The sequence below is a fragment of the Gossypium arboreum genome, chromosome 8, assembly GCF_025698485.1.
Source record: "Gossypium arboreum isolate Shixiya-1 chromosome 8, ASM2569848v2, whole genome shotgun sequence".
In the NCBI taxonomy this organism is placed as follows: domain Eukaryota; kingdom Viridiplantae; phylum Streptophyta; class Magnoliopsida; order Malvales; family Malvaceae; genus Gossypium; species Gossypium arboreum.
Window position 1 is genome coordinate 116,603,385 of NC_069077.1, and position 15,721 is coordinate 116,619,105.

The following is a 15,721-nucleotide window of genomic DNA, read 5'->3' on the forward strand; positions in this document are numbered from 1 at the left end:
TGACTAGAGTGTCGGGTTTTTGCTGGGAGTTCATCAAATTTGTAATAGAGGATTGTCAAGCCAATGCGATTTGGCCTCTGAGCAAATCCTCCAAAATTTTCATATGATCTCTTTGGAAGTACGAAAAATTCTCATGTTGCTTTTGCAGCACATTACTCATACTCACTAACATATAACATTGAGCAATTGAGTCAAAATCTCTCCAGTGATTTCTCGCATTGGGCTGAGCTTTAGGTGGGCAAGGTTCGTCAAGGATGAATTTGTGTTTCTCACAGTTGAGAACTATAAACAAGTTATGTTTCCATTCTCAAAATTTATCTCTATTCAATTTATTTTTAGTAAGAATGCTACTAAGAGGAGTATGAGACATATTTGAATTGAAAAAAAAATAAAGATTCAGTAATTACTACTTTTTGTATTAAGCAAATATTTTCATTTCAGCAACATATCAGAACTGTAGTATGATGCATGAGTCCTGTATTAAAACCTTGAAAAACATTTTTCTGTTGCTACGATCATTCTCACACCCACTAACCATGTCGTCTTGGGATTTCATGATTAACTAACAAGAACATGGATTACATCCAATTAGTTTGTGAATCTTAATTCTCAAGACTCCACACGAACCAATGACTGTTTAACATTTGGCCATCATCTCTAGCTTAAATATGATTTATTGGGAAACTATCTAATAAGAGACGATGAGTGTGCAACCGGAGACTCAACACCCATCATGAGCATGCTCTCATTTGTGAATCATCTTGGGACAATCTTACCAAAAGTCATGCTTGACTAGTTGTTCTTAAAAGGAAATCTCATTCAGTGAACCCACATGATAAAGTTTACCTTGGGGTGTGGCCAGGATAGAAACTGACTCGAAACTTTATCATGCTATCACTTAGGGACCATTAATGGAGGTCGTAGGTATTGTTCAATGACCTTCTCCCTCTCAATATTTTAAAAACATGTAAGGTTTTTATCCCAGATTTCAAGAATGATCATACAATAGTACTAGTGGCATTCTTACCTAATCTATATGACATTTTTACAATATATGCATGCTTGTGATGAAAATTTTATAATATTCACATTCATTTATTCATAAGAATCAATCAAGCATAAAAAAAAAATTGATTCTCCACAGTTTTTCTTTTAAGGGAAAAAATCAAAGAAGTGAATGTGAACCATGCACCAGGTAGGGTTGGAACGATGAAAATGTGCAATTGTACACAATTGTATCAAGTAATAAAGTGACAAGAATATCAAGTTATTGTACCTATAGGGACTGTGCAAGAAAATATTTTAAATTTAAACAATATTCAGTAATTCACATGGCAAAAAATTCTATAGTTTTATGAAAACTTTACAGTATTTCAAGTAACTTAATAAATTTTGTAAGAGCTTTAGTAGTGTGTTAAGAAATTCACTAAATTTGAAAGAAAATCAATAATATACATAGTTATAAGAAATTGTTGTAAGATATTCGATAATCTTTTAAGAGTTTTGGGAAAGTCTAAAATTTAATAAATCATAAGGGATTCTATAATTATGTAAGGAATTCAGTAGTCGTTTATGAGATTTAGTAATTCTGTAAGAAATTCAAAATCTACAAAAGATTTAGAATTTGTTAGAGATTCAATAATTGCGCAAAAATTTTAGTAATATACTAAAAATTTTGCAATGTCCAAAAGATTTTAGTTATTTAGAAATGTTTAAAAAGATAAAGTAGTTTTTCTTTTTAAGAAATTTAGTAATTTTAAGAAGTAAGAAATTAAAGTTTTACTAAAAGGTTAGGCTTAATGATAAATTTGGCCACTAACATTTGTATATTTTTGTCAAAATTATCCTAATTATATTTTTGAGCCTTTTTAACCATCAATCTTTTTCTTTTTTCAATATATTTTTCTAATGATTTAATGAATAAATTCAAGGTTCTAATTTTTCTTTTCCTTCAAAAGGTTTCAATATTTCATATTTTTTTATTGAGAAGTTTTTCTCTTGAGTTATTTTTTTAGATGATTACGTTTTTTATTTAAATTAAGAGTTATTTTTTAATTTGATGTATTATTTATTTATTTTATTACTTTTCACATGTAATTATCTTGTTAGGTTATCTAAGTAATAAATTACATCTTATTAAAAATAATCCACACGAAATTCTACATCATCCCGTTAATTCTTTTAATGATACTTTCATGAAATCTGTTAGAAAAAGCGGATTGAAAAACAGAACAAAGGATGATGGTCAAAAAAGACTCAAAAATACAATTAGGGTCATTTTGACAAAACATGCAAATATTAGTAGTCAAATTTATCATTGAGCTAAAGCCTTATACAAAACATTAAAAAATTATAAAAAAAAGAGTACTTTTACCTGTTATTTGTTTAGCTAATTTTACCAGATTGCAAGTTTCTTTTAAAGTGCTTACAATAAAATATTCAAAATAAAACATCAATAGAATCTTTTTAAAAATTAAGTGGATTAAACTTGAGGCCACAATGAAATTGCCAAAATTTGAGTTCTCGTATGAAAGACATATTGGTAATAAAAACTAGAACTTATCTTTTCCTTTAAAAGAAAATAACCTCAATGGCTTGAGAGATATTTTTCTTTAAGATGAATTTAATCTTATCCCTCAACTCTTGACAACTAAGTTTTTTTTGATATTTCTATATCAAAGCGTTCAAATACCAAAATAAATTTAATTACCAATTTTAAGTACAAAATTTAAATAAAAAAAAAAAGAAAACAAGTACCAAAGTTGAAATAGTATTCAATTTCAGGACAAAAAATTACACTAACACTTCCTTAATAAGATATCCCGAATTTAATGGTAAAATATTGTGTAAGTTTGCTTGAACAATACATGTCCCCTCATTTTCTATTGCAATTGCAATCCAATCACATTGTTCTCCTCTGCGAAAAATAGGAAGAGAAAAATGCAGTGCTTATAAAGTAGAAGGCCGCGTACGGTAAACAGATATATACATGCTGAGCACAAAATGCCGTAGTAGTATATGGAAACGGAACGGAGAGAAAGTATGTATATGTACATACATAAACATATGTATATATACTTGTATCCACACACTGTTTCTGCAACTGATTAGTATCAACCTCTGTTTCAACCTTTCACTTTTCAATCACATTCACAGGTCTATCTTATATTATAACTATATTAATTGGCAGCCAAGCCAAGCCAAGACAAGCCCCCACACATTTTAGTTCATATGCAAACCTGTTCATGTTCATAATCATTGATTAATGAGGAAGCTCCCTAGGAATACAAAAAATGCATCACACTTCTATCTCAACTAATAGCTCACACATCATTGTCCCTGCTAAGAAACCTACCCACATATATGAACCTCCAAGCTCTCCAACTCATAAAGAGTTCCCCCCATGTACAACGCCTCCCAATGGAAAACCAAACAATGCTATCTGAATCAGCCAAATCGAATTACAATGCATGATATATCATCTTTGCTTTTTCTAGCCAATGCCTCGGTCGTTAACAGTTTGGCTGCTGCTTGGGGATCCTTCACGGATTTCACCAAATTAACTGCCTCTTCATTCTTCATTACCTGCCAAACAAATGAAACAAGTTATTTTTCTTTTACTTATGCGTCAGCTACTTACAGCCAATATAGAACTAGAGAAACCCTATGCCGTTTAAAAACATACAACTCATTTTAGCAGAGCAGATAAAGAACACCATCACAGGGGATTATTCTTTGCTACACATGATGATCATTTCCCTAAAACAAGTCCATATAATGGAAATCGAGCAAAAGTTAAGTTGGTCTCTGATAAAATTTAAAAAAAAAAAATTGATACTAAAATAGCACAAACTTTTTAGTACTAAGAACGTCAAATTGATTATTATCCTGTATACTAACTGTAGAGTTTTTAAACTACAAAGGCAAGCTTTACAGATCAGCATGTCATTACAAATTTCCCTAGTTATAGCCAAATCGTGGAGTTTTAAGAATTTAACATCAATGTACAGGATCAAGTAAAAAAAAAACCATCAATGTACGGGATAAATTTCCATTCTACTGTGTACTGCTAAAATTGAACAATAGAATTACTTCTATTGTTTTTCTTCTTTCCTTTGGTAAAGACTAAAGGACATAGTTGAACGGAGATTTTGTATCTAATAACTGTTAAAAGGGAAACATCATTGATTTAAGAATGAAACAATACAGTAATATGATAAAAGTATTGACATAACATTTAGTTAAATCTTACTTTTATCGACATAATTTTAAAAATTGTCCTTTTTTGCTTTTCCTAGAATTTTTCATCGTTTTTTTACTGAAAATCTTCCTTGAATTGTCTCCAAAATGAGTTTATTGATGCATTAAAAGTTTTAAATCATTGACAATTTAAATCTCAATGACCTCAAAATTATCAAGGATTTATCTACCACCACCTCATGGATATAAACAATCAATTCAATGATTATCTACTTTTTATCTAATAGATATTACGTTATTAACGTTCCAAAACATCAGCCTAAGACATTGTAATGAACATTCATCAACAACTATCATTAGGCAAGTCCAAGTAAAGAATAACTTAATAACATTAAAAAAAAGGACACAATGTACCATTTTCCTACAGTTCCTAGTATAACTGTTAATAAAACAAAATTAGAGGTAAAAAAAATATTTATAAAAATGTATCAAGATATTGACTATATGCAAAATTAATAAACCATAAATTCTAAAAAAGTTATACATTAAACTATATCAATTTTGAGGAAAATGCAAAGGGCATCAGAACATTAAATCAAGGTTATTAAAGAGCTTAAAGGTTCATGCCTGGTCATTGGAACTAAAGTCCAACATTGTACCAACAGACTACATGGCCGGTGGCTATTGTTTTACTTTGGTTAATGGTTAGTGATTATGCATTAGTTTTAAGTGATCAAGTGGCTAGGATGTGATGCCGTTATATGAGCTCGAATGGGGATTTATGTGGGATTAATCCAAGGGCTAGGATTGAAGCTGTTGAAACCCCAGTGCAAGTTTTTGACATATTAGGCAGCCGTATAGTATTGCAAATATTATCTATTAGTGGGTCTAAAACACTAAAACATAGTTTTCTTGCTCCAACTTCAATATTATATAATTTATTAGTTTCTGGCCTTCATTATCAGCGGCTGATCTAAGGAAATACAATAAACAACCACCATTTCACTAGTTCAAAAGTTTCTTCATATCCGTGCTTTTATTCGTATTTATAATTTTATACACACCTCTCCCCCTAATGACGAATTTCTGGTTTTGCATGTCAACAACCATTACGTGCATTGCCGGCTATAAATGTGGCAAACCATGTCAAATGTCAAAGACATGATCTCAACATTGCCATTAACATAGCGATCACAGCCACCACCTTAGTAGTTATCATGTGCTTATAAAGTCAACATCACATGAAAAATTACTAACATTACACACCAGCATAACCACCACCCGTGTACTCCTTAATTGCAACATAATGTTGTCTCAAGTATCACCTCTCGCCACCACCAAAGTGGGATGAGACTAACTCATTCAATCAGACTACACTCCAATATAACATATTATATAATTTTCGATTGTAAGTTGCTGTAGTTATCAGCTAATAAAACAACTTCAGTGCTACACTTAATAACTGAATACAAAATATTGCTGCTAGAATAAATTTTATTTTTAGCCAATAATAAGAAGGGTAAAAAGGTACTTTAATCAGAACCCAATGATCCTTGCCAAATTCTCCGAAGTTGGTGAGGAACAATAGCACATTTAAGAAGGCAGATTCTAAAAGAAAAGGAATACTCTTCTTCGATCTGTGTTTCAGAAGCCTAGCCTTTTAAAATTATCAGGAAATTACATGCTAGTCAGACGATAACTCAATAAAATAAAGAAGCGTCCAAATCAATAACTACATAGTAGTAAACCTAGCACCTTAGGACACAATCACCACCTAATCCTAGCCATTAAATCTCATTAAAAGATAAAAGGGTAAACTACACAGTTGGTCATGCAACTTTTGTAAGTTTTCATTTTGGGTATTGAAAATAAAATAAAATAATTGCCAAAAAAAAAAAAATAAACCACTGCCGTTACAAACCGTTTTCATTTTGGTCACCAGCCATTAATTTTGGGTTAGGCAATATTATTGCATGCTCATTTTAGTCACTCAACTTTAATTGTTCATTTTGGTTATTCATTTTCTTTTTTAGAATTAATTTTATTTTTAAAAAACTTGGTCTTTTATGGAAACTGAGTTATTCAGCTGCAACATGAAACCCAGAATTTTTTCCTATAACTCAACCCCTTTTAAAAACTCAAGTTTTTCTTGTAAAAAAACCCATGTTTTCCCTTGTTACTGAAAAAACTAAAATTAATTCTAAAAAATAAAGGAAATTAAAAAGATCTTCTTTTTTTTGTAAAAATCCAAATATTTCCCTATAATCCAGGTAATTTCCTATAAAATCCCCAATTTTTCCCTTCCTAGGGAAAAACTAAAATTAATTCTAAAAAAGTACAAAAAAAAATTAATAAGATAAGATGGTTTTTCCATGTAAAAACCCAAGTCTTTCTCTACAAAATCTAGGCTTTTTCCATTTGTTGGAAAAAAAATTAATTCTTTAAAAAAAGAAAAAAAATTAGTGATCAAAATAGAAACTTATTCAAAGTGGGTGACTAAAATGAGTCTACAATAACATTGTCTATAACTCCAAATTAATGACGAGTGACCAAAATGAAAACGATTTGTAACTGTGGTGCCCTTTTGGCAATTTTTTTGTTTTTGATGCCTAAAATTAAAACTTATGAAAATTAGGTAACCGTGTCATATGTCCATTTATAGAAGCATAATTACTAACTAAAAGAATAGTGGAACATTAAAAATAAAGGAAAACTTATCAAGAAAAGAATTAGATCACTTTTAGAATGCTTAGGATGTATCATTCCAACATAAAATCTCAAAGTTCAAACTGCTGCAGTGGGACTGGAATTCTCTTTTGTTTAACAAAGAGAACGTGTATAGCTTCTAGATATATAATATTTATGTATGTGATCAGTTTGGTAAGAAACTAGTTCGAACTCTATCATTCAACAATGACCAGACCCAGCAGATAAAGATTAGAAAACAATACAGCAAAAGTTTTCGTACTTTAACCAATCTAATATGTATATGCAGCAGTCCAATAAAATTTCTCTTCAGTGTTTATAGAAAGAATTCTTACAAGAGATAAATATGATATCTCTACTCCATTAGGCCCCAGCCAAATCATGTTATGATCTATTTTGATTTAGTAGATCAGCTCATGAAAGGAAGACTAAAACCTTAGGACTCGTTTGAGAGAGACCTGAATCTCTTTAGATTTTTTTTATTGAAATATGTCTTAGGTATTATTATTACATACATGTGAAACCTATTCTAGAAAGGAAATAAATAAACTGAAATAAAAGCACAATCAAGAAACCTAAGGAAAGAAATAAAATCTCAATCTAAGCCTTAATTTGAGATCCAAAATTAATGGCCTTTCCTAACATAGATTCAGCCCATAACATTACTCTCCTCCTAGAGAAAGAGCTTGTACTCAAGCTCGAAGTAAGGATAAACTTGAAAAAAGGTACCTTCGTAAAGAGTGGTTGAAATTTTCAGTGCTTACACATCCATCATTCATCATCGTAATCAAACCGAAGGTAATTTTATTAGGTAAACCAACCGAAACCACACCATTATTCCTTTCCATTACTAATAGTAGAAACCAATAGGAGTCATTGGACAAAACTCTTCAAACTTCTCACTAGAATTAACAATTTTCAAAAAAAAACCCTTGCGAACTTTCTCTATTAGCAACTTCCATAAACCCAAGGATGACTTTAGTAATTAAAAACTGCGCATTCTTAACAATAAAAGAACTAACAATTGAGTCTCTATCATTAATAACCCTTTCACTATGTAATCCATTGGATTTAGACTCGTTAAACTTTTTAAATTTTGGAAGTGTTTTGGATTGTGGGATATGAGTTTAGAAGGGGTTAATCAATATGACAAGGAAATGAGGTTGGTTGTGGCAGCCACGGTTTTTGTTGAGATGAGTTTAAGAGTGTTTGATGCATAGGATAAAGCAATGAGATTAGTAGCGGATGCCATGGTTTAGTTTTATTCAGTTAGAGGGTCTATCTTTGTACCTAACATAGAGTTACTGACCTTTTTATAAACAATCATTTTATCCATCCCTTCTACATTTGATTGAACACTCGTGTTTTGCTTTCAGCAATAATTTCATCAGCAAGCTACAATGTACGATCAAGCATTTGTTCTATCTTTGTCCACACGCTCAAGCTCCTCGTGCATTTTTGGTCGCCACTTTGCCAACCATTATTTTGCTATTGCCGAGGATCATTCATTGTGATTGATAGTTCAGTTCATCAAAGGGAGACTAAAACCTTAGGACTTGTAAGAGAGAGATCCAAATGCCTTTAGATTTATTTAATAGAAAATTTGGTTAGGTTTTATTACTCCAAACGTCCCTTTAAATAAGGACTAATCTTATTACATAAATAGGAAACCTATTCTAGAAAGGAAATAAATCAACTAAACTAAAAGCACAATCAAGAGACCTAAGGAAAGAAGTAAAATGTCAATGCCTTAATTAGAAAATCCGAAATTAATGGCCTTTCCTAACATAGATTTAGCCCGTAATAAATTATTTGTTCTTAAAGTTCCAAATAATGAACTCTGCCTAACTAAAAAATGAAGCATAATCTATTTGAGAATGAAGAGTGAGTTGACTCAATCTCAAATTGTTGGTGTAATTAACATGTTAAAGCTTAAGCATTTGAACTCTTGCCCTGAGTTCAAGTCGAGTTGAAGAAAATATTTAATCCTTAGGTCAAATTTGAGCAACTTATTGCTTGGAGTAAGTTGGTTATTACCTAGTATATAGTATACAAAATGAAAATGCTCATTTGCCTTCACAATTTACCATATCTCCCTCATCTCTTCCACAATGTTTTGAGAAAAAGAGAGAGATCGTCCAAATAAGAATGCCCTATCACATACTTGTAGTTTGAGGGATGTGCTCTAGAATTAGTGAAGTGTAATAACGAAGGTGACACTTTCTAGTCTATTTAAGCCCTATCAACTATTTTGAGGCAAAAAGTGTAACATCTAGCATTCAATATTGAGGTTCCTTTAGTGGATAACAATTCATTGGAAGGCGTTATCTTAGAGCAAGGCTATGGATCAGCTTTCTAACTCAACTTATAACATGGGTACATCAAACAAATGATTGAAGAACAAGTCCGAAAAGAGATTTCATGGAACAAACCTGTAAAATTAAAACTATATTGAAGTAAGGTTTGTTAGATCAAGTCTTCAAATTAACAAACAAACCAAAATTGAGATTGTTAAAAAGCTTTGCTAAGGAAGATTTGGATTAAGACATCAGCTATTTCAGCAGGGGGAGCTTTCTCTCCCCATTTCCCAACTGCCACTCAGCACCCCATCAAAGCAAAATAAAAAAATAAAAGAAGGAAAAAAGAATGAAAGAAACAGAACAGCCTTGACAGCTTCACTCTGTAAAATACAAAACTTGAATGTGCAAACACAACTAAACTTTCCCAACCTCGGAAAGAAAGTGTAATCCCTCTTTCCATGCTTGGATAAGACCACAATTCACAATAATGCATCTTATCCATTACCTCAGTATAAAAACAGTAAAAAGGACACAAAGAAAGAAGTAAAATCGAGAAACTTTTTCTTTAAGAACTCTAAACCTTAAATTAAGAATGCACCAAACAACAAGCAACTCCTACATTTGTTTTCAACCATTTAGAAATTCTGAGAGAAGGGTGCAGAAAATATCTCACATTCATCATTCTTGAAGAAAATTATGAGATAGTTTCGCAAAGCATCATTGCAACAAAAATTTTACCCCCCACCAGGAGTAATTTTACGCTTTATGGTTTAGTTTATAGGCACCTATGCTCTTCTATTTTTCAGGAGGTTTAGGATTATCAATTATTAAATTTGAAATTACAAATTGCAAATTGATTCTTCTCTTCTAGTTCTTTTATTTGTTTAACTATTTTCCCTTTCTTCATGAGTGACGCAGGAGCTTTATTTATATTATAATATTTTATTATTTTAGTTTTATCTTATAATATTTATTTTAAGTACTAGATATATTATAGACGGCTAGGGTTATTAGTTATCTTAAGTATTTAAACCTAAAGCTTGGAATAAAACTTTGTTTGCAAGAAAGCCTAGTAACTTTACTTGCAAGAAAGAAAGTTTATATAAATAAATTGTAGGCTTTACAGCCATCATTATTATTCTGATTATTTTCTTTTGAATTAATAGAAAAACAAGAGGTTTTTATAATCCTAAAGTTCCAACTTTCCTATTTGTTTGTTTTCTGTTGTTTCTCCCCTCAATCACATCAATTTTGGTATCAGAACCTAATTAGATCCTAAGGTTTATATCGGGGTTTGCTATTAAGCCATAGCTGGATGCATTAGTGGTCAAGGAAGACAAAATCAGTATCAAGAAACAGAATTGGCTGTGCTACGACATGCGACTGAAGAATTGTCATGTGCCATTTATGCTCGGCTACAACAGGAACAAAAGGAAATCTTCATGGAGATTCCAAAAGGTGCCCACAACCAGCTTGACATTCCAGAAGGTAGTCTCACTGATAAATCTGATTTTGGTGAAGCAGCAGTTGGTTCACGCCCTTGAATTAAATGAGAGTGGAATTAATTTTGAAGTTGCTGATTTTCTTAGCAAGATGTACGTGAAAGAGCAAGATAATGATTTGTTAGATCCTATTTATGGTGAGTACCCTGAAGAAAGTGAAAAAGTTGAGGGAAAATCTTAGATTGTTCATATCACAACCTCAAAAGAAGGGGAGGATTGGAGGCGAATCAGAAATCTCTTACATATGCCAAAGGACACAATGTAGATGATGATTTTGGAGTAAAAAGAACCGTTTCAGTTTCTACACTTAAAACAGATTCTTCTACGAGAGAATTCAATGTTGAACTCAAGAAAAAGCAAGAATGCTTTAAGGCAAGTAATCGTGTAATGGTGATGCAGCCTTTCAGAAGGAAATTACTTGCACTTGGTGTGAAAGATGTTACTGAAAATCTGGTTCCGAAATTTCGGGTGAAATAGGTATTGCTAATATAGGAGAGAGTCTTGGTGAAAGAGGTACGGACAAGTATTTTTTGAAGATAATTTCGAACGACTGTTTTCCTTGGCAACCGAACAACAATTATTTGTTCAAACATCTTGGTCTAGTTCGTTTTTTTCTCTGAGACAACTTTTAAGACAATAGATGCCTTTATGAGTAGTTAGAAATGCCAAACACATTTAGGCGGATCATGACTGAGGTAAGTAGACAACTTGGCATTGCAAAACAGCATGCAGCTGCTGTAATAGCTACCTTAAATGCAGAACTAACTATTCTGGGCACTAGCAATCATGAGCACTTTATTAATTTCAGTGGAACAACAATCAACAATGGTGCTAATGCTATTTCAGCTGAAAAGTTAGTTTCAATGGGGCAGACTAATATCTTGTTGTCATCTAAGACTTCAGGGACTGCTTTGCCCTTTCATTGTTGGTGTGCATAGTTCGTACAATGCCAACTGGTGGCAGAATTCAAACCAGCTCAACGCAGCCAATTAGACTGGGGAAAGTGCTTCCACCATTACACTGCCTTGATCATAAGAAAAGGTACAGGAAGTTGGATGACTTTGTAGCTAGATGCTCTGAGTTATTTGTGATTGAGGGTGATTATTTTCAGCTTCAAGAGGGAGCACAAGAGATTATAGCAGCCACAGATGCTGCTAAAGCTGCTGCAGCTGCTAAAGCACAATTTTCATTCACTTTTTGCGTTTTGTTTTTGTTATGCCAATTACACAGCCTAATCAGCTAAAGAAGGCGCTTCAATCAATTGATTCCAACTGTGTGAAGGAGAATGCCCTTTTCAAGGGCATGTAGCTATTGGTAAAATGCATCTGATGCACAGCTATTAGTAATGCAGAATCAACATTCCAGTGGAATTTGTCTTGGCATGTCTGGAGGTTTCTTCAATGTTAAATTATTGAGCCAAGCTAATGATCCTAATGAAAGTAATGGATCATATTTCGAGTGATCAAGTGTGAGTAGTGTTGAAAGCAAATCATATAAACATGTTTTTGTGACTTGTAATGAGACCATTTCAAAATTGTGGGATCTAGATGCTGCAACTCTCAGTAGAGATGCTTAGGCCAACATTGTTTATTCAAATTTATTTGGCTGGCTTTTTTTTTTTTGGGGGGGCAGATACATCTTGTTACTGGTCAGATTCTGGAATCGGAATACTTGATTGGTGTTCTTGACTTTTATGGGCTCTAGAGTTTCAAGACAAATATTTTTGAGCAACTACACACCAGTTTGACAAATGAAAAGCAACAGCAGCATTCTAATAAGCATGTTTCTATGATAAGCATGAGTTGGGGTATTGATATAGAAATTAATGCTGAAAGTGGTGAAAGTTTTCTTGCTGGTAGCCGAGTTTTCCGAGCAGGGGAGAATGACGCAGGAGCTTTATTTATATTACAATATTTTATTATTTTAGTTTTATCTTATAATATTTATTTTAAGTATTAAATATATTATAGATGTCTAGGGTTATTAGTTATCTTAAGTATTTAAACCTAGGGCTTGGAATAAAACTTTGTTTACAAGAAAGCCTAGTAACTTTACTTGCAAGAAAGAAAGTCTATATAAATAAGTTGTAGGCTTTACGGCCATCATTATTATTCTGATTATTTTCTTTTGAATTAATAGAAAAACTAGAGGATTTTATAACCCTAAGTTTCTAGAGTTCCATTTCTTCCTGCTCAATTCATTTGTTTACTGATGTTTTCTCCCCTAAATCAAATCCATGAGGAGAACCAGGCTACAGTATACCACCCCGATTATTCCGTGGTTTTTATTTTGAAAAGTCGATCCATCTTTTTTGTTCAATAGACAGATTGACATACATGCAATTTCCATTCCTTGGGTGCTTCATGCACACAAAACCAGAGATGCAGAATAGAGATCAAAGAAACAGACAAAAGTGACAAATGCTATAAATAATAACCTATTAACAACTGACCTTCCACAAACCATCACTAGCCAGTATTACAAAGTCAATAGTGGAGTCTATGGGGACATGTCTGACATCAGGTTCTGAGCTTAAATGAGCTTTAAGGCTCTGATCCCCAAAGGCCCGTGCTACTGCAAGTTGACCATTCACCCTAGGCACATCTCCTGAAATATGATTCACATTTTCATCATTAAACTATTTTTTGTAATAAAAGGCAATGTTGCCTGCCAATTATATCGATGTGGCATAACCAGTTTAGAATGACCTTGGTGCACGGAGTGATAAAAGGAAAAAAATAAAATGCACGTTACCAGGAAGAGTAGTCACAAAGCCACCCTGCTTCTCTATCCTTCTTCGTTCAGCATGCGGCTCATGGTCCACTGTAATTTGATTGGCAGAGCCCCTCTCACATACAACAGCTCTAGAGTCACCAATGTTCGCTACCCATAAATCTTTGCCATCAATGACAATTGCAGTTACAGCAGTGGAGCCGCCAGGCCCTAATTGCATAGAGTTATCCAATATAAACTTATCTGTGGAGGAGTATGCACTCCGTATTGCGGCCTCGGGGTCTTTCCAGAAATTTGGCTGTATCATTGTATTTAAGCCATGTATAATATAAAAAGCAAATGGAAATTGGAACACAAGGATAATGATGAGAAGGAAAAGATACCTCTTCGAGTATGTTGTTGAAAAGGTTGTCTTTCAAATAACTGGGCACGCGATCCCCTAAGTGACCATCAAATATTGCAAACAATCCAAGGGTATGATTCTTCCTTTTCCTGTACTCAGCAACATGGTAATCTTCCATTTTATGGCCTGATTGACCTTCCACTAAGTGGAACCCATGGGAGACTTTGTTACTTGATGACTTGCTTTTCCCTTTTCCCCCTTTCCCCTTGTCTGAGGATGATGATGATTTCAGGCAAGCAACATTCTGCAATCCAAAAACAAATTCACAGGGCAATAAATTAACTGAAGGATGTTTACACCAACTTCATACATACATACATACATACATACATACATACATACATAGAAATATGGATACAACAAACGCGTTTATTTTTACAAGTCAATCCAAGTAATTGAATTAGAAAAAGTAATTGAATAAAAGTAAAAAGTAAAAGAGCGAGCAGGCAGGCGGGCATCTATGAATTACGATATGAGAAGAAGAGGGTTGGTTACCTTGATTTTGGTAAAAAAGCCGGCTTCTTTAACGGGGCGGGAGGCGCCTGCAACGGATGAATGTTGGCTCATGTTTTCAAATTCAACATATAAATATACCAAGTAGAACCCTTCCCTTCCTTTGCCTGATAATTGATATATGATGCTTTATTTGGTTAAACAGGCCAATACCCAGAAGCCAAAGAACCTTCAGTTTTGGTGTGAATACAAACCCAAAACTATGAAAACAGAGTAATTTCCATTACCAATAAAATTAGGATCAGAAAAATATATAATGAATAATAGAGATAAAGGTTGGTTTTGGTTGACCATTACTTTGTATATATTTTTATAAATTAATTAAAATTAGAAATAGAGGAATATAAAATTTCTACCTAAAAGCATTAATTTCTTTTTGGCTATACAAAGCATAAATATATTGTTTTCTCTTTGCTTATTATTATTATTGTATGCAAATATTTAACGTATTTTCTTGACTTTGTTGAAAGGAAAAAATATGAAAATTAAAATACATATAATAAATAATAAGGATGAATTGACATTGAAATTCAAGTTTGACTAAGAACACCCTCAGAATGCTATTTATTTTGGTTTAAGAAGTCAGAGTATAATATGTAAAATTTCTTTGTTAGGAATTAGAGAGGAGGAGTCCTTGTTTGGTTAGTTTCTGCTTATTTTACCAAAATAAATGTATAAATAAAGGGGATGATGTCAAATTCCGCGTGAGCAGGGCCAATTGTCTTTGTTTCTTGAAACTTCCGACCATTGCGACTTGCTTGCTCTTACTCTTGCGTCCCCTCTCTTTTTGAACCCTCAAACCAGCCTCTTGGAAATTTATACTTGCCTCTGCACCGTTCTTACAAATTAATAAAATTTTCAAAACATTTTGCAATATCCCACCATGTGTTGCCATGAGTTTAATCTAATTTGTTGGTTTTAATTTAAACTGTACCAATTTTTAATTTATGATTTTTTTAAATAATAGGTCTTATAACAATTTAATATTAACAATCATTTAAATATGTATTTATATTTATACTTATAAACTTTCCCAAAAAGAATTAAAAATTGCTCAAGTTTAATCTCTTTTATTTTAATAAAATTGTCAATGTTATGTACTACTAATTTGTTCGATTTGGTATCTCAACTTATTTTCGTCTAATCTTTTGGTACCCCAAATTTATAATGTTAATTTTTGTCTCATTTTGACACATTGGCCAACTAATGGACGCCACATGGCAAGGTGAGCTAGGTTTGAATTGGTAAACTGGCAAGTGAGAGGACTTGCAAATAATTTTTCCTTTTGAGAGGCATCCATTCATTGGCCTACGTGTTAAAACTTGACAAAATTTAAGACTGTCAACCTAAAAGGTACCAAAAAA

At 32.6% G+C, this 15,721-nt stretch overlaps 1 protein-coding gene across 1 annotated transcript; it reads right to left on the minus strand.

The window, feature by feature from the left end:
* Positions 1-3,137: 3,137 nt before the first annotated feature.
* LOC108464217 (probable protein phosphatase 2C 44) lies at positions 3,138-15,019 on the minus strand. The gene is made up of 5 exons (XM_017764382.2): positions 14,340-15,019; positions 13,825-14,088; positions 13,463-13,739; positions 13,161-13,315; positions 3,138-3,585 (listed from the first exon to the last, which is right to left on the minus strand). Exons 1-5 carry the CDS (start codon positions 14,409-14,411, stop codon positions 3,448-3,450), a joined length of 906 nt encoding a protein of 301 aa, XP_017619871.1. The 5' UTR covers positions 14,412-15,019; the 3' UTR covers positions 3,138-3,447.
* Positions 15,020-15,721: the final 702 nt, after the last annotated feature.

Coding starts and splice junctions, on each gene's coding strand:
- LOC108464217 (XM_017764382.2), bottom strand. CDS start 14,411: ATGAGCCAACATTCATCCGTTGCAGGCGCCTCCCGCCCCGTTAAAGAA. Junction 13,740..13,824: donor TCAACAACATACTCGAAGAG/GTATCTTTTCCT, acceptor ACAATGATACAG/CCAAATTTCTGGAAAGACCC. Junction 13,316..13,462: donor CTTTGTGACTACTCTTCCTG/GTAACGTGCATT, acceptor ATCATATTTCAG/GAGATGTGCCTAGGGTGAAT.